The 25610-nt window shown below is 37.2% G+C and overlaps 2 protein-coding genes across 6 annotated transcripts in view; one reads left to right on the top strand and one right to left on the bottom strand.

The window, feature by feature from the left end:
- The window catches only part of Afti (aftiphilin), a 28292-nt gene extending 22685 nt beyond the window's left edge, over positions 1 to 5607 (top strand). Inside the window, exons 5-7 of one of the 5 annotated variants that reach the window (XM_083137952.1) lie at positions 1369 to 1536; positions 2914 to 2974; positions 5078 to 5607. In XM_083137952.1, the coding sequence (XP_082994078.1) occupies positions 1369 to 1536; positions 2914 to 2974; positions 5078 to 5364 (516 nt within the window). In that variant the 3' untranslated portion in view covers positions 5365 to 5607. Of the gene's footprint in view, positions 1 to 1368; positions 1537 to 2913; positions 2975 to 3678; positions 3830 to 5077 lie in introns of those variants that run through there. The other 4 variants (XM_083137953.1, XM_083137955.1, XM_083137954.1 and 1 more) reach the window with 4 other exon arrangements.
- A 5539-nt stretch (positions 5608 to 11146) lies between these two features.
- Positions 11147 to 18959, bottom strand: LOC146000005 (ADP-ribosylation factor-like protein 16). The gene is made up of 3 exons (XM_083137309.1): positions 18933 to 18959; positions 14406 to 14741; positions 11147 to 11646 (listed from the first exon to the last, which is right to left on the bottom strand). The coding sequence occupies exons 1-3, from the start codon at positions 18936 to 18938 to the stop codon at positions 11440 to 11442; spliced, it is 549 nt and encodes a 182-aa protein (XP_082993435.1). The 5' UTR covers positions 18939 to 18959; the 3' UTR covers positions 11147 to 11439.
- Positions 18960 to 25610: the final 6651 nt, after the last annotated feature.

Genomic DNA, 25610 nt, shown 5'->3' on the forward strand with positions numbered 1-25610 from the left:
CCAGCACAAGATAATTTAATTAAATGATGGTGTAAAAAATGCCACTTTTGATCTGCTTGTGGATTCCCCAATGGCATGGTGGTAACATCCTTGCCTTGTGATCAAGAGGTCCCAGGCTTAATACCTGGTTACCCACTTCGTTGGTCTACCTGTGAATAATGAGAATTTAAAACAAAAACTCAAAATCTGATTTTCCATAGGTTCTTTAGGTGTAGGTGTTATGTGGACATTTCTAATGTTGAAATACTGGTTAGTGGAGAATTATTTATTCAACTGTTTTCATAAATATAAGCTTTTTTTTTCCCCTTCATTTCTACAATACAGTGTACGAAATACATGTAAATTGACTTCCTTGGCCTCCTCCCTTTTTATGATCTCACAGCATGCAAGCATGATAACACACAACTAAATTGCACTATAACCCACGATTTGGTAAATGGTTCCATATAACATCCCCCAAAAGTTGAAAGGGCAGTCTTGTCTGTACCAAAAGAGAGAGAGAGAGAGTTTGTGAACCAAAAATTTTGTAAAATCCATGCTTCTTACTTTCTTGAACGCTCACATAACTAATGGAGGTAAAAAGTTTTTTTGCACTCAGTGACTCTCTTCACTGCTTTCGTTCGGTGGTTTGGATCCATTTCTGGATCTTTCCCAGAGAATACAACATAAAAGAGTGTTAAAAAATGTTAAAAGACGAAAGATAAAGTATGAAAGCAGTTTCATGTTGAACATGAATGTTAGGAAATCATGAAATGATGTCTTAACTTCGAAGTGAGGATAACCTGATGGTAGCATTGTGGTGCCCTCAAGGGGTGCACAAGAGTCGACAGATTGGGTGCAGGAGTAGAATTTTCACTTCATAATAGAATGAAAAAGGCTCGAAGTAGGATCAAAACTGGTGCAACAATGACAGAAAAAGGTCCCATTGTTGCCAAAAAATGAAATATAAAGATACGAAAGGTAATGAAAACGAGGGGTCAAATGTATTGTGCTTCGAATGGCGAATGAGATTTGCACAGTAAGCAATAAAGTGAATCACTCGTAAGTGCAATAACTTAAATAATGATTATCGTGGTTGCTATCTGTAGTGCATTTTTAAAGCAAAACATTTATGGTAGTGAATTTTGAATGAATAAAAAATGCTTATTTAGTCATGGTAGGATGAATACATTTGCTAGATGAGGGAATGTTGAACTTATAAAGGTGATATTGTGTAGATATTGATTTCTTCATAACTCAATCAACTTGGTGGTGGCAGAATGTAATTTCTTTAAAACTGTGGTGTGTGTCTTGTAGTACGTAGATGTAGTAAAGCCATATTAATGAAATTTGAATGCAATACTAATATAGTTCGTTGTGTTGTTATAGCTGTTAGGACATAGGTGGAGTGCTTCTGTCCCCCTGTTTGCATCAAATCTTGGATTTTGTCCTCTAGAGCCAGTTAAGAGTGGATCTGTTGCCCCTTCCCAGCCTTCAGCTCCAAAGTGTGAAGCACAGTGTCCTGTCACTGAGCAAAATGCATCTCCACCATCGGATGTAAGCAACCTTTTCTATATTTACTCTTTTTTATTTTCATTACCTTTGGTGGAATAGCACTATATACATGATTGTGTGCGTTATTTCAATTGCGTTATTCACAATGTTTTTTCTATGAGATGACATTTCTGCATATTTATTTGACCTTGTAACCTGCGAGCTAATATTTTCTTAATAATGTGCTTTTCTTTCTTTTTTTGGCTTTTGCACGAGGGAGCATGTGCTCACGTGAGCTAGCTTTTTTGCTTTTGTACCAGAATTGAACTAATGATGACCAATTTATAATCCTATTGCATTAGACATTAAGGCAGAAACTAATAAATTTGATTGACATTTACGTGCCTCAGATTGATAGATGTAGAATTACTCACTTAAGGAAGTAACACAGTTTAAAAACTGTTGAAATAAATCAGAATAAGAGAACCTCAGTTATGTTTTTCAAAAGCTTGAATTTGCATCTAAAAAAAAAATGTAAAATCTGGAAGCTATCCCCAAGTACTTTTATGTATGATGACCGTGCTTTCCATCCAGAAAGCCCTGATCTGATTGTCTAGAACAGGGGTTCCCAAACTTTTTTGTTTCACGGCACCCTTGGTGTTACAAAATTTTTCCGTGGTACCCAAGTCAGAATATAGGCCTGTCTAACACTTGCAACGCTCAGTTAGTGGGATTAGGGTCCTTGCCTTAAGTTAAAATTTAAACACCTTTCAAATTCAGAAATATTTTATGTGTGAAAAGTAGTAAATAAGCACATATTTGGAATTAAGTGTCATTTCGGTGAAAATATTGAAACATTTCGTGGTGCCCCTGGAAGCCAACAACGGCGCTCCAGGGCACCGTGGTGCACACATTGGGAACCACTGGTCTAGAAGAAATATCATGCCCGGAAACCCCATTACATGCATCATCTTTCCACATGACTTTCTAGGCTGGCAACACCTCCCATTAAATGTCCGTTAATTTTCTCAGGTGGATAAAGTTGTGAGTGTGATGAGGCATTGTCATTATGATAGTGTTGTGATTAATCAATGCTCACACTTAGATTTTAATTTTTCCACTCGTAGGTGCAGGTATTGAACTACCCATCAGCTGTTTGCCAGCATAGCATTGCAGAAGCTTCTCTGCATTCCAGTTACTTGTAATTCAAAAATTGCCTTTTGATTTACTCATGTACTATTGCTGAAGATGCTAGTGTGGAAATATCTTAGAAATAGCCCAAAATATATATATATTGCTCTGAATTATCCACTTTGCTATAGTAACGCATGGAAGTAACAGTAGTCTTTTAATCATTACATTTAAATATGCATATTCAGGAGTAACACGTGTCCATTAGGTATAAATTGGAGTGGTTTATTTCCTTTCCTATACTTTCAGGGAATTGTTCCACCTGCCCAGTTTGATTGGAGTGGAAGTGGCTTGGTAAACCCACTGGATGGTAAGTGCTTGAATATGAATAGTAATGATTATTTTTATTACATTCTTCTTAAAGGTTAGCATAACTTTTGTAGATGCAAAATGATATAATACAGTTATTTTTTTCTGCGACGTTTCATCCTGGTTGTGTCAGGCAAAGATAAACACACACACAACATGCAATCATACAACTAGTCACTCTACACTTTGGGTATGAAATGCATGGTGGCACATTATGCCTGGCTTGGTGGAGAAGATGACCGTGCATGGGACAATGATGCAAGAGAGGCAAGTTATGTTAGCAGTGTGGAGGAGTAGTAAGTAAAAAATGACTTTTTTGATGTATGATGTTTTTGTTTCATTTGAAACACATTGTTACTTACTCCTTACGTAAACATAAAGTTCCAAAACATCCAGAAATACTGCTTATAAACAAATTACAAATTTGAGTGCAGGTGGAAGTTCATTAGACTTCCCTTCCTTTAAAATCCAGTGCATGGCTTCTTCTAGGGCAAGGGTACTCGAGTAAATATGGCAGTTATATTTTCTTTTGTTATTGTAGTGTGTGTCCACCCTCGAAATACATGTAAATAGAATATTTATGGAATGAAGGACATTTGGGGAGGAGGAATTTTATTAATTTGAAACTAATAAACTACATACATACATGTATCAAGAATAATAATAACAATAATGACACTAAAACCAATATTATTAACTCCTCAGGTGCTAATGCATGCAGTTTTGAAAGTTTGTTTGGAGAGATTGAAGCCTGGAGGACCATTCAGTGAATTGTAGAGGGTTTGTAGTCTATAAGGAAGTGACCTTTGTTCTATTGATAGTCTTGGAACATTTGTTAAAATAAGTTGTTGCTATTGTTATGTGCAATCTGTATATGAAAATGTGGCAAGAGTTCACTAGTGACGAGTTGTCCATTAATGATTCTGCTTTTCGTTTCCTTAGAGGCACATTATTTATTTGGGCTTGTATACAATCAATGAGTAAATCCAGTGCTTCTTCCATAGGAAAATAATGCAGCATTGTCCACGTGGATGTGGCTGGTGTCGAGAGAAAGTTGCTCATGGCTGATCCTATTCCGATTATTGACTGGTCTAATGGAGGGAGGGGGGGGGGTGTCTACAAATTGATAAAGTACAACTGTTTTCATGTAGTGACCAAGAAACCACCTATCATCATTGTCTGTACAAAGGCCAAAGTTTGATAATTACCATTTTGTTTGAAGGTTAAAATCACACATAAGGACAATGCCAGATCCTTTCGTAGCATGGGTGTTTATTAAATTGAACATATCTTATGATACCTAATATTTTTGTTACTAACGCATGTTTCTTTCACTTTGAAATATGAACTCGCAGAAAAACTTAAGGTGGCACTAGATTTTTCCAATTTTTGTGTATTTTCCCCAAATACACAAAAGCACTAACTTAGAAGTGTGTATTTAGTTATACAATATCAGAATGATATTGAGATAAGTCATCTAATTGTCTTGATGAGTCCGGTATCTTTTTTAGTAAATGAAGGAAAATAGCTTTTTACACACATTAAAAGAATGATTTTCTGCACCAAGTTATATATTAGTAAATTACATGTAATTTACATTGAATACATATACCTGTCCAACTCTGGCCTCAAGGAACAGATCTGAATCTCATATGTAGTCATGAAAAGAAAACCGTCAGATAAAGACATGAAAATAAAAGAAAAAACTAAATAGGGATATCCATATTTGCTTTTTGATGGAAATTGTGATGAAATGATGCAAAATTATACAGAATACATGCAATTTATAGTTTATTTGCTGACAAAACAATCTTCCAAGTCTGGATTTTCCTTGGAAGTTATAGAAAATTTCCAGAATAGTACTAATTTGGGGAAGAAATTTCAGATTTCATTTAAATTAACAAAACCAAAATGTTATTTTATATACTGAATTTGAACCTGAAATTCAGTCTTTTTTGTACCCAAATGTGGAATGTATAAGTCTTGAAACAGTACAATTTCCATCTTAGCAATTATTTAACCAGGAAACATCTTCAACTGGTGACAGTTTTTTTTTTTGTACATCTGAAATATATAAACATAACCCAGTGATTTTTGTTTACAGTTTTAGGGAAGGAGTTATTTAGCACAGATGTTGCTAAAATTTCAACACATCAAGAGGATGTGCTGTTACATGAAGTTGTAAATTCTATTTGTGCACCTGCAGAAGATCGACGTCCTCCGAGCCCAGATAATCAGCAGAGAAGAAAGTGCGACTCCGAAGTCCAAGCAGTTCTCAGCAAGTTACCAGACTTATCATTCATGAAGACCCACGTGCTTATGTTTCCCATGAAGGGATGTTCTGGTAGGATGCTTGAAGTTCAGCCACCCTCTGTTGGGTTTCCCTCATAGCACTATTAGGATTGAACTGTATTCAGTTTGTACAGACTTCATATTATATTATGGTTTTCATTCAAGTGAATTAAAGATCAGTAAGGGACATTTATTGTATTTGTCATGAGCACAACAGTCTTAAATGCCTTATGTACATTGCATTGAAGTACTAATCTATCGCATTGTAAAGAAAAGCATGTGATTAATTATTTTCACTAATAGATATGTTAATGTGTTAACAAATAAATACTTGAAGGACTATTCTTGGTCTTTTAATTTTTTTACTGCCTCAATTGGCACTTACAGTACACATGTATATGTATCTAATCAGGAGCAATATGTAAAGTGGCATCTTGATTTAAGTTGTCTGCATTGGACATTTAGCTTTGTTGGCCTAAATATACTAAAATGTTGGTATCCTTTCCCAGATTTTTATATTTTCCCTTCATTTAAAGTTTTTTTTTTTAAATAGACCCCCCCCCCAAAGTAATATATGGTTGAGGTTCCACTCTATATACAGGGTAAATTAGCCAGTATCAAGATAATATTTATCTGTTGCTGATAATTGTGCCAATCTATATTTCTATTATGGATGGGGCAGTTTAATCAACACTATCAGTAGCTGTCGATATAGGCATATTGGTAAAATTACCGATCCGAAATATCTATATCTTATACGTAATTTAGTGTAAAATTCTGCCACTTTGTTATAATTTTTATGGGTAATCTGGAATTTTATATCTGATCAATAGAATATTGAGTATTGGTAAATTTTATATTGGTACTTTATCTCTATCAGCCAAAATTTCATATCGGCCCATCACTAATTTCTGTCAATGTAGCCCGTAATTTTTTGGAAATGTCTTTAATTCCTATAATTATGAACGTGCTTTTCTGCTACTTTTGGCTACTATGAAAGATGATGAATGATGATAAGATGAAATGGATGAGGAACAAAATTAAGTACACGCGCACATGGACAGAACATAATAGTTTACAGATTATACTGGTTGTGACCAAGAGCCTTATTAGTCTGCAACAATGTAGTCCAGGATGCATTATATGGAAACTAGGTTGGATGCTATGGATTTGTGATATTAAGTAAAATGTATAAGTGGATACAGCATCAACTGTCCAAATAATAATAATAAAAAAAACAGGATAATGATGTTAGATAGAAGAAATACAAAAGCATATGGAAGTTGTAAGAGAAAAATACTATGACTTCTATTTCAACAAACTGAAAGGAATGGAAAGAAGAAGGGAAACATGGATTCAGAAGAAGGATTAAGAGAGAAAAATGGAACCTGTCACATGATGGGGAAAAAATATAAATTTTAATTTGATAAATTACATGTAACTTCCTACATGTCTCGTTAATAATCTGTCCTGTTTATGTTTGTAAAATACAACAGAACCCTGATTTTACATTTTATCTGCGTTCCAAGGTCGTTAGAAACAGTCCCCTAGAGAATGTATAATCGAGATGTGTTATTTTTTATTTACTTTATTGACCGATTGATTAAAATTAAAATTGCGGGTGCATCAACACTAAGGCTAATTGCATCCATTACATTATATGGGGCTAAGCCTCTTACCATAGCTAAAATTAAACATTCTCTCTGAGGACTAAAATCTTATTATCCAAGCTAAAAACTGAGGATGTAAAGGAGCACTGTCGGCACATGTAAGGACAAAACATAACCATACAGAGCACTATGCACAGCCTTATTCTGACCTCAGTTCCTTGTTGGCCTACAAGACTGCAGTTGCCGGTCTGTGCTATGTGGAACTGAGGTTGACATTTGAGTTCCTTATGCAAGGGTGACCTCACTTTATTGTGTATTGATAACATTTACCATAGATCAAAAGACAAAATTATACAACAGTATGATCTGTATCAGCTAGAGTGCTGCAGCAAGGGTTTTTTGTTTGAACGTCTAATAGTTCGCACAGAGGCTGCTAGATGACGTACGGAAATGACAGCTTCTTCGCCCGAATGAATAACGCTCAAACAGGCAAAACGAGTGGCGCTCGAAGTCCAGTAGTACATATACAGGGTGTCTCAAAAGTAATCACGCAAACTGACACATGGTGAAAGTACACGATAATAGAAACAAAAGAGTCTGAGTTAACATGGGTCTGCAAACGAGAGCCGTTTTCGAGATAATTGCGAATGTGTGGTTACAAGCCACCGCTGACTCCATTGTTTGTAAACATCGTCCTAGTTGGTAAAATGCTAATAATACAGTAAGGTTCTATTTTCACTATGCAGCACAACTGACGTGACTCCCACAGAACGATTAGACTGTGCACTGATTGTACTGTTTGATTACAACGCCACCTCTCGGAAATGTTCTGTTTTGTAAACAAAGAGCAAACCTTGGAACGTGCAAGGAGTAAAGCACTCGGTGTTTACAAAATGCAATCAGTGACTGCTTTTAACCACACATTCGCACACATTATTAGCATTTTACCAACTACGACAATGTTTACAAACAATGAAGTCAGTGGCAGTTTGTAACCACACATTCCCAATTATCTCGAAAATGGGTCGTTTGCAGACCCATGTTTACTGAGAGTTTTTTGCTTATATTATCGTGTAGTTTCGCCTGTGTCATTTTGCGCTATTACTTATGAGACACCCTGTATAACCATAATTTGTTTGTGGTAGTGAGCTCTCAAATATGGATCGTGAAGTGAAAGACTCAATGAAATTGAAACTTAGGCGAACATAGTCATCATCTCCATGTTAAAATGTATTTTATAGTCTATATCTCCATGTTAAAATGTATTTTAGTCTATCTTACCAATACATAGCAATACAGTGGAATCTCGATTTTACGTTTTTCAGGGGAACAAGCTTGAAAAATTTGAAATTTAATTGGGGAAATGTAAAATCGAGGAAAATTTCATTTTCCTTTTGTTGGGACCACATAGATTGAATGTATGAGGGGAAAATATAAAACTGAGGAACGTAAAATCAGGTTCCACTGTATACGAAAATGCAATAGATGATTGTGGGCTGAAACTGCCAGGATGGATATTTTACATGTACATTTCTACAATTATTGTCACATTGAAATGATATTTGATTCTATACATTCGAGCGTAGCATGCTCGAGCAAGCGAAAGTGGTCCTATGCAGTATTCTAGTATCAGTAAAAACCAACCAACCTTGCCAAAGAGATATTATTTGAAGTGCTTCTAGAAGGTTTTTGGCACATAAGAGGTTTACGTTTGCATGCAAAAGCAAATAGAAAAACACTGTGTGAAGAATTTTTGCATTGTGGAAAGCATGTCAGAGCTTTCTTGATTGCTGCTTTGGTGAAGCAGACAACACAAGTGTGTCAGCAACAACTTTCTTGTGACTCGGCATCAGGCCCGTAGCTAGAGGGGGACAACTGCCCCCCCTGTGAAAAATATAGAACACATTCCTACCCGGAATTCTCACTAATCTTTACAATTATATCCTATATTGCTCTAGCAACATATCAAAGACACTTATTGATTTGGTGATTTATTAAGTTGTGTTGTATTCCGTATAATGTCCCTTCCAGATTCAGACTTCGGCAAATGATTTCGCAATTTTTCAATGTCTAGAACAGTTTTGACATTTTGAGTAGTCTTGTATTAAAGGTGCCTAATGTTCTTGGATGTGTGGCTATGAACTTTGAATTGCTGAAATTTTTGTTTCCCAAGGCTACCTTTTGGTAATAGTGATTCATATGGTAGAGATAGGGAGTGGATATTTGATTTTTGTTACTTAGCGTTGCTTTCCTGCCACTTCTAGCTAATCACAACAATGAGTGATGACGTGAAATTGATGAAGACACACTCACAAACAGAGCCGCACCACGGGGGGGGGGGGGGGAGGCATTGTCCCCTTCCAACCTTGGATGGAAGTCCATTCTAGGGGAAGCAAACATTGAAGTAATAAAACAAGACTAGGAGAATCTAAGAATAGCAGGACAAATGGATACTCAAGATGGAATTAGTTTTCACATGTTCCTTGCATTTTTCTTCCAGATGGCCAAGGGCACTTGCAGGGGGCACAGAGGGGCAATTGCCTGCTTGATTTCAAATTTTATGCAAATAAAAATACATTTCGTAAAATTTTCTTTCTCATTTCACTAGCAATCTCTGCAATTCTTGTAGTCCAAGTTCAGAGCCATAGCTATGGGGCGGCACAAGCCGGCCCTGGGAGCCAAACGATCTATATGAAAAAAAAAAAAAAAAAAAAATTAAAGAGAATGCCATGGCACCCCGTAAAATTATTTGCACCCTATTAAATCAATTTTTCTCTTTGAAACTTAATATGAAATATTAATGAAGAAGACACCATAATCGAAGAAGCCATTGATCAATCAAGGTATTCCTATTTGTTTGTCAGGTGTCAAACACATGTATTTCACCTATAATATAATACAATTCACACAATATTTTGGAAAATGGTTAACGTAACCAGTAGGCAAACATTGTCTGTAGTGATGCAAGATTCTCTTCTTTGAAGGAAATAGAATCCGTGGTGGACTGAAAGACCCATGTAGCAAGTACAAAAAAATATATTACAATTTTTTACACAATTCATCAAAGTGTAGATAATATTAATATATAACCATTATCATTTATTTAATTCGATTTTTCTTCCATAACACAACACAATGGTGGTGTTGGATTCTCGTTAGATTCCTTTGTACGTACAAGAGGGAAACATTATGAAGCACGATTTATGAAGGGCTCTCCCTTAATCAGTTCTGCAGAGAGGCCCAAAGCTGTTGGTACATATTAATGATCTATTAATATTATCGACCTGTAAATATCAAATAGATACTGTCCTGATTAGCCTATTTATGTTAAACTTTATCTTTATATTCTTTGGCAATCCGGAAAGGTCATTCCAGAATATGTTTATTTGATGTTGCTCGAAATTTTTTTTGTTCGTTGGAGTTTCAAGATATCATACCTATTCTGTTACTTCTCTCTTTTGGGGAAGGGGGAAAGTGCCTCTGTGTACACTGCTATATCTGCCAATGCGACACAATCTATTAAAAATTTGCCCATTCTAGGATTCACTCCCCCCCCCCCCCCCTACAAGGAATTCCTGGCTATGGGCCTGCTCGGCATAGAGTGGCAGGAAGTCAGTACAGTTATGTCTCTCGCTCTCAAAATTTCTTCAAAAAGAAACAACCAACTTGCTTTCAGTATCAATAGGGAAATAGCTTATTTAACAAACCACTAGCGCATCAAATATACATATTTAAGAATAAATCCAGCTTAAATATATCTTACTGCAATGTACAGGATAGAACCTGTCAGCAAAGCTTGAGTGGATTAAGGAGGAAGGTGAAGTGTAATCTCCCCTTCCCAAAGACTTCCAAAATAAACAAAGCCTCACGTCGAGGCTCCAGTTAGCGGATCTATAATTTTGGCTGGAATTTTACTAAAGCTTGGTGGGTATGGTATTTTGCGAATTATTTCTTGTATTGAGAGATTAGCTGTTAAATATAATATTTTTTGATTTGGTATTAGAATTGTTGGTATTTAACAGTAACTTATGATCATCAACCCTCTTTGGCATCTAAAATCTTCAATGAAACTTGAGGGCAGTTAGAGAAAGGTCATCTGCCCTATGCAAGAGGGGGTTGCTAATCCAAAAAAGATTTACAAGCTCTGTGATCTTTCAGTTATGTTTATGTCGTAAGAGCAAAATAGTAAATAGTTCTTCTTTGCAGATTTCATTAAAAATATATTTATTTACAAAGAGTAAGTTATAAATACACAATGAGAATTAACAACACATATTCAGTCCACAACACAGTACAAAAATAAAACAATGAAGAAGGTTCTTTAACGTTTTTCAAAGATAAACTCTGTATTAAGAACATTTTCATTTGGTGTAATATTTGTGAAAAAACAGGAAAACTGACATTTAATCTTGCATGTATTTTCAGTATATTTTCTTTACTTTATCAAGAAATCATAAATTCAATTCCTGTATGTGATATCATGTGAATTAGTTACACAGAATAAATAACGATTTTATATAATTCAAAAGTATGAACAATATTAAAAAATGCTCTTCTTGGACTGTTACAGGACTTGTTTTTCCAGTAAGAAATTTGGTTCTGACAACCACTTGAGGACTTGGTCTATTCCTTCACCTGTAAGTACACTGACTTCAACCACTGTGATGTTATGGGGTACCTCATTCTTCAGACGCTTCAGTTGTAACATAAGCAGAGCTTCATTTCTCATCTGCCTGTATGATGCATCCATTTTGGCTAACACAAAAAGTATCTGTAATGTACAAAACATTTCTATGAACTTTTTAGAAAGTTACTAAATTAAATTTTGTGTTATTTTGCATTAAAATCTCTAACACATGTTATGTTTTTGCCTGAGACTAGATGAATATGAATTAAAAAAAATAATTATTTTCTGCAGGGCATCATACTGTGTTCCAATCTATTTTCTTTGCTATTATGCTGCTCAAGAGAACAATAGGTTGGTGACATGAACAGATCATGTCTACCAAGTGTTGTAATGTAACAGAGAGCTTTCTTTAGGCAGACTATTCTGGTGCAAGAATTAATTTATTTTAATCCAATCTTGTATTAATTAATAAATTACATATTTACTCATGTATAATGTGCACTTTTCCCCAAAAGTTTTAACCCCCAAAACTGTGGTGCATATTATGCATGGAATAATTCGAACAGCCAACATGAAACAGTACAGGGTCATTCCATGATTTTGTGACACTTGCATTGATCTTTCATGTTTATGGAACCCTATCATGTTATATATCATTGTAAAGCTTAAGTTCTGCAGTTTCTGAATATGGCAGCAGTATTCCATTCAAGATGGTGATATTCATGATTGGGAAAAGAGAGACGCGGTAGTATATAAATACGGAGAAACTAGTACTCACTTTTATCCGCGAAGCTGTTTTTTCTTCTTTTTCGATTAATTTCAGTGGCCACTGCCACCATCCTCGTTGGAACTTGCTGCGCTGTTGCTTGCCAATAAAAGTGAGTACTAGTTTCTCCGTATTTATGGTGATATTGATGTGCAATGCGGTTGAAATAAGCTCATCACAAATTGAAGGAATATTCTAATTTTTATGGTACTTTGGATGAAAGAAAAAATAAGGAAAACGAAAATAATAATTAAACTGTATTACTGGCCAAATAATATATATGGATGCCTTAATGGAAGAAATCTTGTGATTCTAACTGCTAGTTTGAGGGCCCTGAATGTGTCTTGTATAAATGTTACGTTAATCATGGAAAAAGTATATATTTTGAAGTTTTTTTTTAGAAAAAGTAAAGAAGGAATGAGCAAAACCACGTATCAAAGTTTAAAGCCCATTTCCCACAATTTTTCATTTGGTAATGTAATGTTCTGTGACAACAAGAAAAGCAGTGCCATTCTGGTGGAATTCGTCTCCCATCACATGGGAAAGAAATAATAGAAAATAACTTCCTGAGCACTGCAAATCCATAAGGTAATTTTGATATCGCTTTCTACTATTACAAAATAAATAAGGTGGTTAAAGAGTGAAAGCTTTCGGATGCTAAACACAGTGGGGGGAGGTGGCATGGGTTTGTGACTTATTGTTTACACAAGAGGATATTCTCATCTCATTCTCTTGAGCAACAGTTGAATCACAAATAAGAAAGCCATTTCTTGAACCTGGATTGACTGCACATTACCGTATTTACGCATGTATAATGCGTGTGCATGTATAATGCGCACTCTGGATTTTGATAGAGAAAAGTGACATCTCGTATATAATGCACAGTACAATCCAGGTTCAAGAAATGGCTTTCTTAGTTGTAGGTCGTAAAGCTGTTGCTATGCGGATCAACAGTGAATGACATCATTCTTATTCAATGAGTCACCTGTTGCTATGTAGACCAAGAGGAGAACATTACATTACAAAGTGAAAAATTGTGGCACATGGCCTCTAAAATTTTATAAGTGGTTTTGCTCATTTCCTGTTTAAAACTTCAAAATATATACTTTTTCTATGACTAACGAAACATTTATAGGAGGCACATTCAGGATCTTCAAACTAGCAGTTAGCAGCACACGATTTCTTCCATTAAGGCATTTACACACTCCATATTTTGCACATTATTTGGCCAGTAATACATTTTAGCTATTTTCTTTTTCCTTATCTTTTTCCATACGAAGTACCATAAAAATAAGAACGTTCCTTCATTTTATAATGAGCTTATTTCAACCGCATTGCAAATAAGTGTCGCCATCTTTAATGGAATACTGTTGCCATTTTCAGAAACTGCAGAATTCAAGCTTTGCAACGATATATAACATAATAGGTTCCGTAAACATTAAAAAAAATTTCCGTGCATAATACGCACCACACTTTTTGAAGGCAAGAATTTGGAAAAAAGTGTGCATTATACATGAGTAAATATGGTATATACGAGACATAATCACTTTCCCATTCAAAACCAGGGTGTGTATTATACACACATAAATGCGATAGATGTTTTAAGTCATGCACCGTGGCCATGTGGTCTAAGGTGCCATGCTTTGGGCTCCAGCTACGGCATAGGTTCGAGTCTGTGGGGAAGAAGCATAACAACTTTTTGCCTGAGATTTTTTGGCCTGTGTATGGGAGCAGTGGCCACCCACCATCATTAGGAAACTGGGGAGCTATGAATGAATAGCTAAACCTGGTCATGGAAACCTAGGACAACATGGGGTTTGTCATGCTGGCCACATGTCACCCCGTAACTGGGTGATTGAACTCTTACCAGAGGCAGCAGGTAGGCCTGAGCCTCCAAGGACTGTGGCACCATGGGGGATTATTATGTTTCAAGGTCACATTTCAAAATGTGTAGCCTCATCCTAGTTGGATTCATGGCTTTCTTAGCCCGTATGGGAAAAATAAAAATGTTGACTCCTGAGAAAAAGGGGTTGGTGCCTGAATTATTGTAAGATTCTTCTACCCCTGAATATAATGGCAAATACTAACATTTGTCTTTTAATCATTTGGTTCTGCATGCTGAAGTTAGATTACTTACTTTACACTTGCAGAAACGTGGATCCTTCAAAATATTATAGAACAAAATACCAGCAGCAGCTATTTGACACAGGTTGCTAGCATCCACGACATACATCAACTTCCTTGTTCCTGGATAGTAACTTTTCCAAATTGGAGCCATTGATCCTCCCATCTCTCGCACCGTAATCTCTGCCTTGGAGTTAACTTGGATGTTTACAATATTTGTTCCGACTGTCGGAATGGTGTTGGTAGTTTCATCAATGCACTCACTGTTTTGTAACTTTTTAAGAAGCAATGTTTTCCCAGATCCTGTTGGACCAAGGCATAAGCAAGTACTAACATAACCCCTTGGATTCTGAAATAAAATAATATAATATAGTCAAGAGAGACAAGCTTGAAGCTTCAGATCAAAGTTGTTTGTTTCAACTAGACGATATATCACAATATTGAAAAAAATATCATCCAGATGATGTATCATCACAATATTTTGGCGATATATATATTGTGTTGGTGATATATATCATGTTGATGATATATCATGTCAACGATATATCGTCATGATATTTGGCGATATATATCATGAAGAGGATATATTGCTGATATCACGATACAGAAAAAATATCGTATCGTATTATCTGTGACGATATATCGTATCAAGCATGTTAAACAAAACCTCAAGAAATGGAATGTACAATAACATTTGTTGCAACAGAATCAGTTAGCAGATAGAGTTTATAATCATTTAAAAATGGAGAATGACTTACACCACACTCTGGAGTTTATTGAGACTAAGAGGTAACAGTTTCGAAAGTTTCATAATTTTTGCAAGTTTTATAGGAGTATTAAAATATTTTTTAAAGTGCTGGAAATGATTGTAGAAGTAAATTTGAAGCTTGCATAACTAATTAGCACAGTCAAAAGTTTCACCAAGAATTGCATACCAGAGAAATATTGATTTCTTGATAAGTGCCTTACATGAGCATTCACACTTCCCAGTCCTACATCTGACCTGCCTAACCTAACAACAAAAGCATTAGGGATCTGAAACAGATTTCCCACCTCATGTCATGTGACATAGTAGTAGCAGTAGTCCATATCCAAGGCAGAGGTAGGCAAATAGTCGCTTGCAAAGAGCATGTCTTGAGTATATGGAAGGGGAATATGCATCTCCACTAAACATACAGTAAGTAATCACTATGTGTGTAAGGACGAGGGCTGAGCTGATACCACTTTGAACCGATACCCATACTCTTACCGATACTCGAAAATTACAATAATTAAAATTTGTTTGCAAATATTCTTCTCCAATTATATGCATCAATTTACCAAGAAATTTGCTTTAGAATATTCAAGAATTACATCATAATATTAAAATAGATGTTATATAATTTCAAAATACAGTTTTTTGTGCAAAATATAAAGATAATTTGCAGGATATTAGACTCCGTGAAAGTGCCGTGCGCCATTTTTGCATACCTCGTGAAAGACCAATATGCCGGAAAAGTATTGGCTGGTATCACTAGAAGCATTCCAACCGATACTTTCTGATACCGATTCCTAGTAAGTACACAAATAGAAATCGAACCATGTTGAAAGTGCATGTGCGTGCACAGTGATTAGTTCAGAATTAAACATTCGAAACTTGGGCCATCTAAAGTAACTTCGGTAAATGTCTGTTATATCGGAGACACATTTCTTCATTTTTACAGAAGAAACTATTTACGGAAATGAGTTTCTGTAGCATTTTGAAAGTTCGTGGAGGTATTTTCTCGTAGAATGCAGCACAACAAGAAATAAGCACTTTTGATATAATAAATTTGCATTTTGTGCAAAGCGACAACATTATGCCGTTGTTTCCATTATGTACCTGCAGATGGCGCGAACGTCAAAAGTCACGTGGTCTCGCCTGTGTGTCCAAACGTGTCCTTTTTTTTTAACTATGCTTCCCTAACTTAACCCAACCTAACCTAACCTTGCCGGAAATGGTCCGTGGAGCTATCATGAATGTTTTTTGGGGCTATCGTGAATGGTTTTTGGGGCTATTGAGAATGGTTTTTGGGGCTATTGAGAATGTTTTTTTGGGCTATCCATCAATGGTTTGTGGGGCTATCATGAATGGTTTTTGGGGCTATCGTGAATGGTTTTTGGGGCTATCCGTCAATGCTTCGTGGGGCTATTGTGAATGGTTTTTGGGGCTATCCATCAATGGTTCGTGGGGCTATCGTGAATGGTTTTTGGGACTATCGTGAATGTTTTTTGGGGCTATCCGTCAATGGTTTATGGGGCTATCCGTCAATGGTTTGTGATGACATAATGAACACGAAAGTAGGTATTTTTCGGTTAAGAAAGTTGGAAACACTGCATACCCACTCCTAATTGACAAAACACCAGCACGATGTGCAATGATCCACAGCTTTGCGTGCCATATTGTATGTTCTGCAACGGAAGAAAGGAAACAAGAGAATTACTTGTAATGTGAAAAATCGAAGTTATTTTCGTGTAAAAAGCATAATGGCACTTTCAACTATGTTCCGCAATACACACAATTGGTAAGTACGAACCATCCGAAACACAAAATATCCAATTTTATTGTGTCTCCGATAGACATTTACCGTAAGTTCAATTGATTAGGTGACTTTATTAAGTCAAGGTACCTATGAAAACATTAGTGTGGATATTTTGATCAGCAACATATTGCAAATAGTAAACAAAAAAACAGTATGTATATAAATTAGTTATACTGAGAATGACTTGACTTGTAGTTTATGGCAAACTGTAAAATGGAAGATAAATTTACAGGAGAAACTACTTATGGAACTGAGTTTCTGTAGACTTTTGAAATCTTGTGGAAGTGTTTTCTCCCTTCGTTCAACTTATTCGGCCGGTAAATCAGGTATTTTTCGACATTAATGTCTCTCCGATGCACAAAAGCTCTTGCCTCCATTACGTTCGACTATGTGAACCAAATGTTCCATGCATTCAATGACGTAAGCCCTGGTCAGTGTTTCCAAACTCACCATTGTTTTGCCAGAACATGACAATTTTAACTATGTTTGCCTAACCTCACAGAACCTAACCTAACCTTGCGTGAATGGTGTGTATTTATGATTGGTTTGTGGGGCTATTAGAATGGTTTGTGTATTTATGATTGGTTTGTGGGGCTATCCGTGGGTAAGACTCTACTTTACGTCCTTTTCCTAATGAATACGTGTCATATATCGTTGGAAAGCTTATTGTAAAAGGAATTCAACAACGTAAATCCCAAAGCGAGGAAAAATAACCTGGAGGAGGAAATCGATAAAAACCCATGTTGTCCAGATATGCGTAATTCAACGTACTGAGGAAATTTTTCGATGATGAAGCACATATTTAGGGGTGAAATGAGTGCTAATGGAACCTAACCTAACCTCGTAGGCATACCTCGTCCCCGTGAATGGTTCGTGGGGCTACCCATGCATGGTTTTTGGAGCTAACGTGAATGGTTTGTGAGGCTATCGTGAATGGTTCGTGGGGCTACCCCTGAATGGTCCATGGGGCTACCCGTGAATGGTTCGTGGGGCTATCATGAACAGAAAGTGTAAAAACAAAAAGGTGCTTACCCAAAGAGATGCCAGCTGTCTGCAAGCACGGTTTTGTACGATGCACTAAATTATTACTGGGGATAAACGTATTTTACACTATCTACAAGTTTTTGAAACCTGTTCTTTTTCATGCACCATACACATGCACAATGCACCGAGAATGCAAAGAAGCAATCACCACGCAGAACGCAAATGAGCAAAGCACACGCATGAACAACGTGGACACAAAGACGAGCCTTCAGTGTTGTTAACTCCCATCGGTTACCACCAAAAGGCACTAAGGACGTAAAGTAGAGTCTAGCCTATCCGTGCATGGTTCGTGGGGTTTTCGAACCCGGAAAAAAAATACAAAATGAGTAACACGAAAGTAAGTATTTTTCGGTGAAGAAGGTTGCAACACTACAATCCCACTGATCATCGACAACGCTAGACAAGATTTCTCCGCCATACTGTGTGTGAGAGGAACGAACAATAATTACTCGATATGTGGAAAATTGAAGCTATTTTTCGGAAAAAAAAGCGAAATCCCACCTTAAAAAATGTTTTGCAATGTGTAATAGGTAAGTACGAATGTAAAATATGACGATATGAACGAGTGAAATGTGTTTTCCCTATACCATACCGTTACCAAATGGATTTACAGCAGGTTACTACTACACAATAGAAAACGAAATGGACCTAAGAAATTACAATTTTACGCTTACACAGGTAATTTATTTTTTTCAAAGATGGAAAAACAGTTTTAAACGAAAATTTTTAGTATAGATGAATTAAATTCCCTCCACAAACATATGCACGTGTGTGTATTAAAAAATATCGTCATATGGATATAAACCATATAAACGTTTTCAAGGTGTGGTATATATATAAAAAAAATATTTATTGGTTGTGGATAAAATCCATGCACCAGTTAACAATTTTTAAATTAGTAATACATATATACATACAGTACTCAAATAACATACCATCATTTGCACCAGACGTGTTTTGTTGCTATGGAAACAGTCGAGCAAAGTAACATTTAATAAATGAGCAATTATACATTACAAGGAAATGAGCAATTATACATGATTAATTGATTTGCTTTGTTTTACTGCACTTTTGTGCCCCTTTTGGCTAATTAATTTGCGAAGACTGATAATATGATCCATGGCCAGGCCGGATCCCATGCGTCGTAGCGCGATGTGCTGCTAACCACTCCGCAAACGGGTGCCGGCGAACATTATTCATGATAAAGAAGGCCGAGTCTCTTGCCACGCACGTGTCAGCAGTAAGAATAAGCATCAAATTTGCTGCTGCCACGTAATTCGTCTGCTAAGAGGATATTACAAATCTTAAAAACAGATTAAGACGAGAGAAATGCAAGTTTATGATTAGTGGGAATGAATGTACAGGTAATTTAGAACCTTTTTCTTTAGAAAGCATTTAGCGATATTATTTTAATGCTAATAGAACTTAACCTAACTACGAGAGCATTTAGGTTTATTATTAGGAGAATGCTGAGGGACCTAATCTTAAAACATTTTTGTGAAAGTAATCGCTACAACTTTACAGTATGTGTTAAAGACGTAATGGACATTTCCACTTTGACATGAAAAACGTTTTAAATCCATTCATTTTACAGATAATGACACAAACATGAGACGTGCAAAATATCTCGGCGATATTTGTTTCGGTTCTCGAGAAACACGCCTTCAAACACCGCTGAAATTCACCTACTACGTCACGGATTTGAAAACGTCCTCTCCACAGACAGGAGGTCCTCTGACGTCATCACTTAGAAATGCGTGTAGGCGGGGCTTCTGCTCGTCCCGTCAACTTAGCATGAGTCGCGGAATCGACAGCAAATTCACTTGTTACTGTGTAAAACAACTATCTTACAACTTCCAGTGCAAAAATCTGTGCTCCATTTATTGGAGATGAATTATGCCCTAGCAGTATAGTAGTATTTACCATAATTCAGCCACTCGGTAGAGAGTTTTCCCATTAGGGTGACAAAGCAAACCTTGTAACAGTCATTGGCTGAACACGTGAACACTGAACAGCCTTGTTCATTGCGAATACATAGGTTAGTTCTGACTGGCAAGAACTTAATGTTATAGGAATGCCTTTTCTGGAATTACAATTAAGCCCCTATCACACGGAACTGGATTTCACGTTAGTTGGCGATGAACTAACTTTCTGGGTAGTAATCATGGCCGCCTGGCTGACTGCTTGACTGGTTTTGAGGAATAGGACATGTTCTAATTGCTACTAACTTCTTCGACTAGATTCTGTTGAACAGCCAATCAGAGCAAAGTTTGGCCACGTGAAGATATTCTGTGAGTTTGTAAAGTAGCCTTTTTTTGTCTGTGGCTTCCGAGTGCATACAACACGAAAGGCAAGTTTACAATTGAAAAAGCTAAAATATTCTTCCATACGTGTATAGTAAACGTTGTAAAGTACGTATTTTATCAGCGCCGTTCTTCTCTACCTAAAACCATTTAATGCGATGCGATATTCCTCTCGGTTGGATAGTTATCGTATTTTAAAAGTGTGAAGTGATACGTTGTTTACATCTCGCGCGGCCGCCATTATGGAAACGAAAGACTATCGACAAGTACGGTATAACAAGTACCGTGTGAGGCGAAAACTAGCAAATGGGTAGCCAGTCCAGCGTCAACTAGAGCATTCCAAATAGAAATCCAGTTCCGTGTGATAGGGGCTTTATTTTCGTCATAATATTTTCTTCACAAATTTTAAGATAATGCTTTTAGAACACACTGGTTTACACGCCAATTTCTACAATATAAAAGGTGATACGGTATAAAAAGGTACGGTGAGTTTTTAAATTTCCTGCAAATTTTTGTATTTAGCCTACTTTTACGTCGCTTTTCCGTTCACTTTGTTTAACCGCAACAATGAGAACGGATGGTTAATTTATTATGTATCATCTCTAACATCACATTTCTTCCCACTTTTGGCTAATCGCTACAATGGAGATGAATAACTACAAGCAGTATTCGAAGTCGGGATGCAGGAGTACACCCCCCCCCCCCACACACACACATTACCACCAACTGCACAATCTAAGTATCACCCAAGCTGCCATGCTAAGAGACTAACTTTTTGTTCTGTCCCATCCCATTTTGAAAACATTTACTTGTCCCATCTCCTTTTATGAGACGAGACGGAACATGCCTCGTCTCGTGAGCAACACTAACATTAACAATAGAAGCATCCCCCTAGCTGTCCCCAAAGTCTCGAGCAAACATCCTCCCATGTAACAATTTCCAGTTCAATGAAATGTCACTCACAAGGAAACAGTCATGCCCAGGTCGAGAATCAAACCTGGAACATGCGACTTCCTCAGATAAATCATGAATTTTGTGTATAATAATTACAACGCCAGTTCATTCCTGGTAATTCTGAATCTGCAGTTTGGTTTACATATATGAGCAGGATAATATTTAGTTTTCAAAGGCTGTACCGTCGAAACGAGGAGTCAAAAAAAACTTTTTTTTTTTGTATTTATAATGATAAGCCTTTGCATACATTGTTAATTCTATATTTTTCTAGACTTGAGACGAGAACGAGAATTGCCCTCCCAAACCGAGACGGATGTTTATAAATTGAGACGAGACTGTCAATGAGACATTTACAAATAAACACGAGACAGACATTTACAACTCTCAACGAGAACGAGATCAAGGCTGCCATGTCTCGTCTCGATAAGATCCTTAGTGGTGAAGTTGTGAACCAACCAATTAATGAGTTCGGGGTAACGAGATGAGGCGGCTTTTTTCGAAGTACAAAATTCAAAGTAATTATATCGTACCATTTCAGTATGGGACATGAAGGTATGGGATATTGTTATGCACATGGATGTATATATAGTTCACGGGGGGGGAGGGATGGATCAACATTTGGTATGATTAGGGTTGCTTTATTTCGTAAGTGAAAATCCAGGACACTGCTGGCCGGAAGCTTGTTGTGCAGCATGGGGGGAGGCAGGCACGTATCCAGAGGGGGGGCTTAGGGGGCTCGAGCCCCCCCCGAAAGTTTTAGGTTTACACTAGATAAAATGAGGTTTTTGGTTTCTTGTGGTTTGAAATAAAATAATGTGACAATAATTTAAGGAGATAAATAATTATCGAGGCAAGACTGAGAATGTTCCGTAACCCTGTTATTGATAATAGCACGTATCCAAGATGGGGCACAGGGGGCTTGACCCTCTCCCCAGGAAATTTTTCAGTTTAAGTTAGATAAAATTAGGTGTTTGGCTTCTTGAATAATGTGAAAATAATTTAAGGAGAGAAATAATTATCGAGGCAAGACGGAGAATGTTTTATACCCCTGTTATTGTTAATAGCACGTATCCAAGGTGGGGATGAGGTGGCTCGAGCCCCACTCAGGACATTTTTCAATTTACACTAGATAAAATTAGATTTTTGGCGTCTTGAATAATGTGATTTATAAATCTGAGAGAAATAATTATCGAGACAAGACGGAGACTGTTCTATAATCCTATCATTGTTAATAGCACGTATCCAAGGTGGTAATCAGGAGGCTCGAGCCCCCCTTTAGGAAATTTTTCTGTTTACACTAGATAAAATTAGGATTTTGGCTTCTTGAACAATGTGATCATAATTTGGGAGAAATAATTATCGAGACAAGACGGAGAATGTTCTATAACCCTGTTATTGTTAATAGCACGTCTCCAAGGTGGGGTTGAGGTGGCTCAAGCCCCCCCCTCCAGGATTTTTTTATTTCTTACTAGATAAAATTAGGTTTTTGGCTTTTTGAATAATGTGACTATGATTTAAGCAGATAGACAATTACATCGAGGCAAGACTGAGAATGTTCTATAACCCTGTTGTTGATAATATTGCATGTAAACTTTTCTTGCGCTTTCGGTGTTGTCGCAGCGCACTTGAGCACTATGTAGAGACTTGTCAGCATTTGGAAGCTGCACAACAAAGGTAACGCCGCACGTAGGGCGATTTGTTGTAATTTCTAATCTCTGGAAGGCGGGAGAGGGTACGTTCTTGAATGAGACGAGGAGTCAACTATTGGCAATATTAACGAATCGTTTTATCTGCGGAACGTTCTAGAATATAATGAGGATATAAATACGCGGATTCAATTTTTCGGTTGATCTTACAAAGAATCGGTTAATGTGATTTCAGAGGTAAGTGTGACAATTCATACAGTCGATTAGTGATCAGTCAGCGTCCTCTGGTTGCTTTATAAGATATAGTGATTCGAAAATGAAGACATTGAAGACAGCAGAACTTCCGAGGCCTCAGTGTAGTGCTAGTTCGGGTCGAGGGCCAAAGAGATCAAGGCGCGCCTCTGCCTGCCTCTCTCTCTCTCTCTCTCTCTCTCAAGTGAATATTTCAGCAGTACCGGATATTGGAGTGGTTTTTTAAAACAGAAATAAGCTGCATAGATCAACTGAAAATCAAAGTTTTGAGTGATGATTTAGTTTTGCCAGAACTAAATTTCGTATATGCAGTCCGAGAATTTCATGGTATAAAAAAATACTTTTGTTTAAGCCTACTGGGTTCGAAACACATTCAAACACTTAACTACCATAAAGAGACAGCCGAAAATTTTATGAATGTCGAGAAGAGAAAGCAAGAAGATGTTGCATATGTAGACATTTTAGGTGGAAATTGCAGGCTCTACCAGGACCCAAATCAGGACTCTACCAACTGAGCCACCTAGCCATCCTTGACTTGAACCGATTTTTCGTTAAAATGTCTACATAGTACATGTCCTGCGTATATCAAATTGTAAGGTGTTGCCTGTATAGTGAACAAGCACAGAAAATATAGGAGAGAGAAGAAAACTGAGGAGCATTCCCACCGGTTGAGGAGAATTTTTTTCTTCTGTGGTCAACAAGAGCTACTACTTCTAGGTGACAATGACAGTGTCCTAATACGGGAGATTTCACACCGTGTCGCCTGAGGATTTCACAATTCGAAATTAGGTTTGTGTAGCCTTTTGTGTCGCTACGGTGTGAAACGTTGCTGTTGATCGGCCCATTCCAATCGACATGTATCGCCTGTCCCTTCAGTCTGAAACCTTCCTAAGTCTTGAAAATCGAAGTCACAAGGATGGAAAATTAGGGCCTTGTTAAGGTTAGATGTGAAGGCAGGCAGACAGCACCCTAAAGGATCATATCCAAAACTGCAGGAAGAACACATCTTACTTCAATCTCCAATACGGAATGATAAAAACTTCTGGTGAGTTGATTTTTAAAAATGTGTCCGAGATAAAGAGTGGCGTACCCAGTATTTTCGGAAGGGAGAGGGGTTAAGCATACTATTTTTGGTGGTCAGTCCTGATTTTGCCATTTTTATCCTCTTTGACGTTCTTCTTTTTTTAAAAGAAAAGGAATACTGGGTCAAATGGGGTTATGACCTCACCAACCCTCCCTTGGGCACGTCACTGGAGATAAATGAATAAGCATTTGATCATACTGGGAGACGAAACATTAGATGTGTTGGGAAGGGAAGGGTTTTCACTGTGCATTAATTTTTCGTGATCCAGCTGTATTCGAGAAGACTTCCTTTGTTTCGTGCCGATATATGACAAGTAAGCGGAAGCTGTGACAGGCATTTTTGAACATTTGTGAGTGCTAAGGCCTGAATCTGAACAATTTGGTGGGTTTCGACTTTTATAAGAGCTGCAAACATGGGAGGACAAGACACGTTAGTGGTGTTCAGGCTCGAATCAGAGATACATATTCGAGAGCTGTCTGCGTCCAGTTGGCAGCCCACAATTTGAATCTCGCGTTGTCGAGTGGATTGTCCATCCCGTGCATGTGTAACAGCTTCGTAAAAACACTCAAAGACACCATAGATGTTTTTATGCCTGATGAGAAGAAATGGACAAACACATACTGAGATGGTTCCGGCACACAATGTTAATGCATGGAAACAGAGGAGTCTAGTGGTAAAAAATGTTCCGATTTCACGTTCTGATTAAAATGACAGCCTTACAGTGGCGACGATTTAAGGGATAGTTGCTCCCCATTTTTTTGCTTCAACATTATGGCCTCTTAATGTTAAGCTTTGTCTACCAAGAGAAAGTAAACTTTTCTTGCACCGCCCTCCGCCCCCCCCCCCCCCCCCACGTTTTGGAAGCCAATTGCCACCACTGGTCTTAAACATACAATTGTGAGGTTCTTACTATACCCCTTAAAAAATGGTGTTGAGCCCCCCCCCGAAAGGAATTCCTGGATACGTGCCTGGGGGGAGGGGATGTTGGACCCGACAAAGTTGTGTGTTTGTAGTCAGGAAGTCACGCTACTTAGTATTGATACTTTTCTGTTCATCTTGTGTCACTACGTTTTTAAGAACCAAATTTCTTTAATATGATTCGAGGGGGAAAAATAACTGATTTGACAGTCTCAATGCAGTTTCATATCGCAGAAATTCCGAAACTATCAGGAAATTGCAGATATTGGTCTGCAGTCCCATCTGGTGTGTGGAATTACGAAATTTCCTTCCCATCCGTATCCCGTCCTATACGTCTCTAATTTAAGAGAATGAAATAAGTCCGAAGGAATTTTTTATGAACAAGCGGATAGAACAAGGAAACTGGTAATTTTAGTGAACCAAAAAAAGAGGGGGGGTTGGACCCGTTGAATCCCC

Source organism: Lepisma saccharinum, chromosome 16 (assembly GCF_977018435.1).
Source record: "Lepisma saccharinum chromosome 16, izLepSacc3.1, whole genome shotgun sequence".
Taxonomy (NCBI): Eukaryota; Metazoa; Arthropoda; class Insecta; order Zygentoma; family Lepismatidae; genus Lepisma; species Lepisma saccharinum.

Excerpts from the sequence above, each read along its gene's own strand:
- LOC146000005 (XM_083137309.1), bottom strand. Across the intron at positions 11,647-14,405 it reads CACGTTTCTGCAAGTGTAAA|ATACTTTTTGTGTTAGCCAA; the intron begins GTAAGTAATCTA and ends TGTACATTACAG.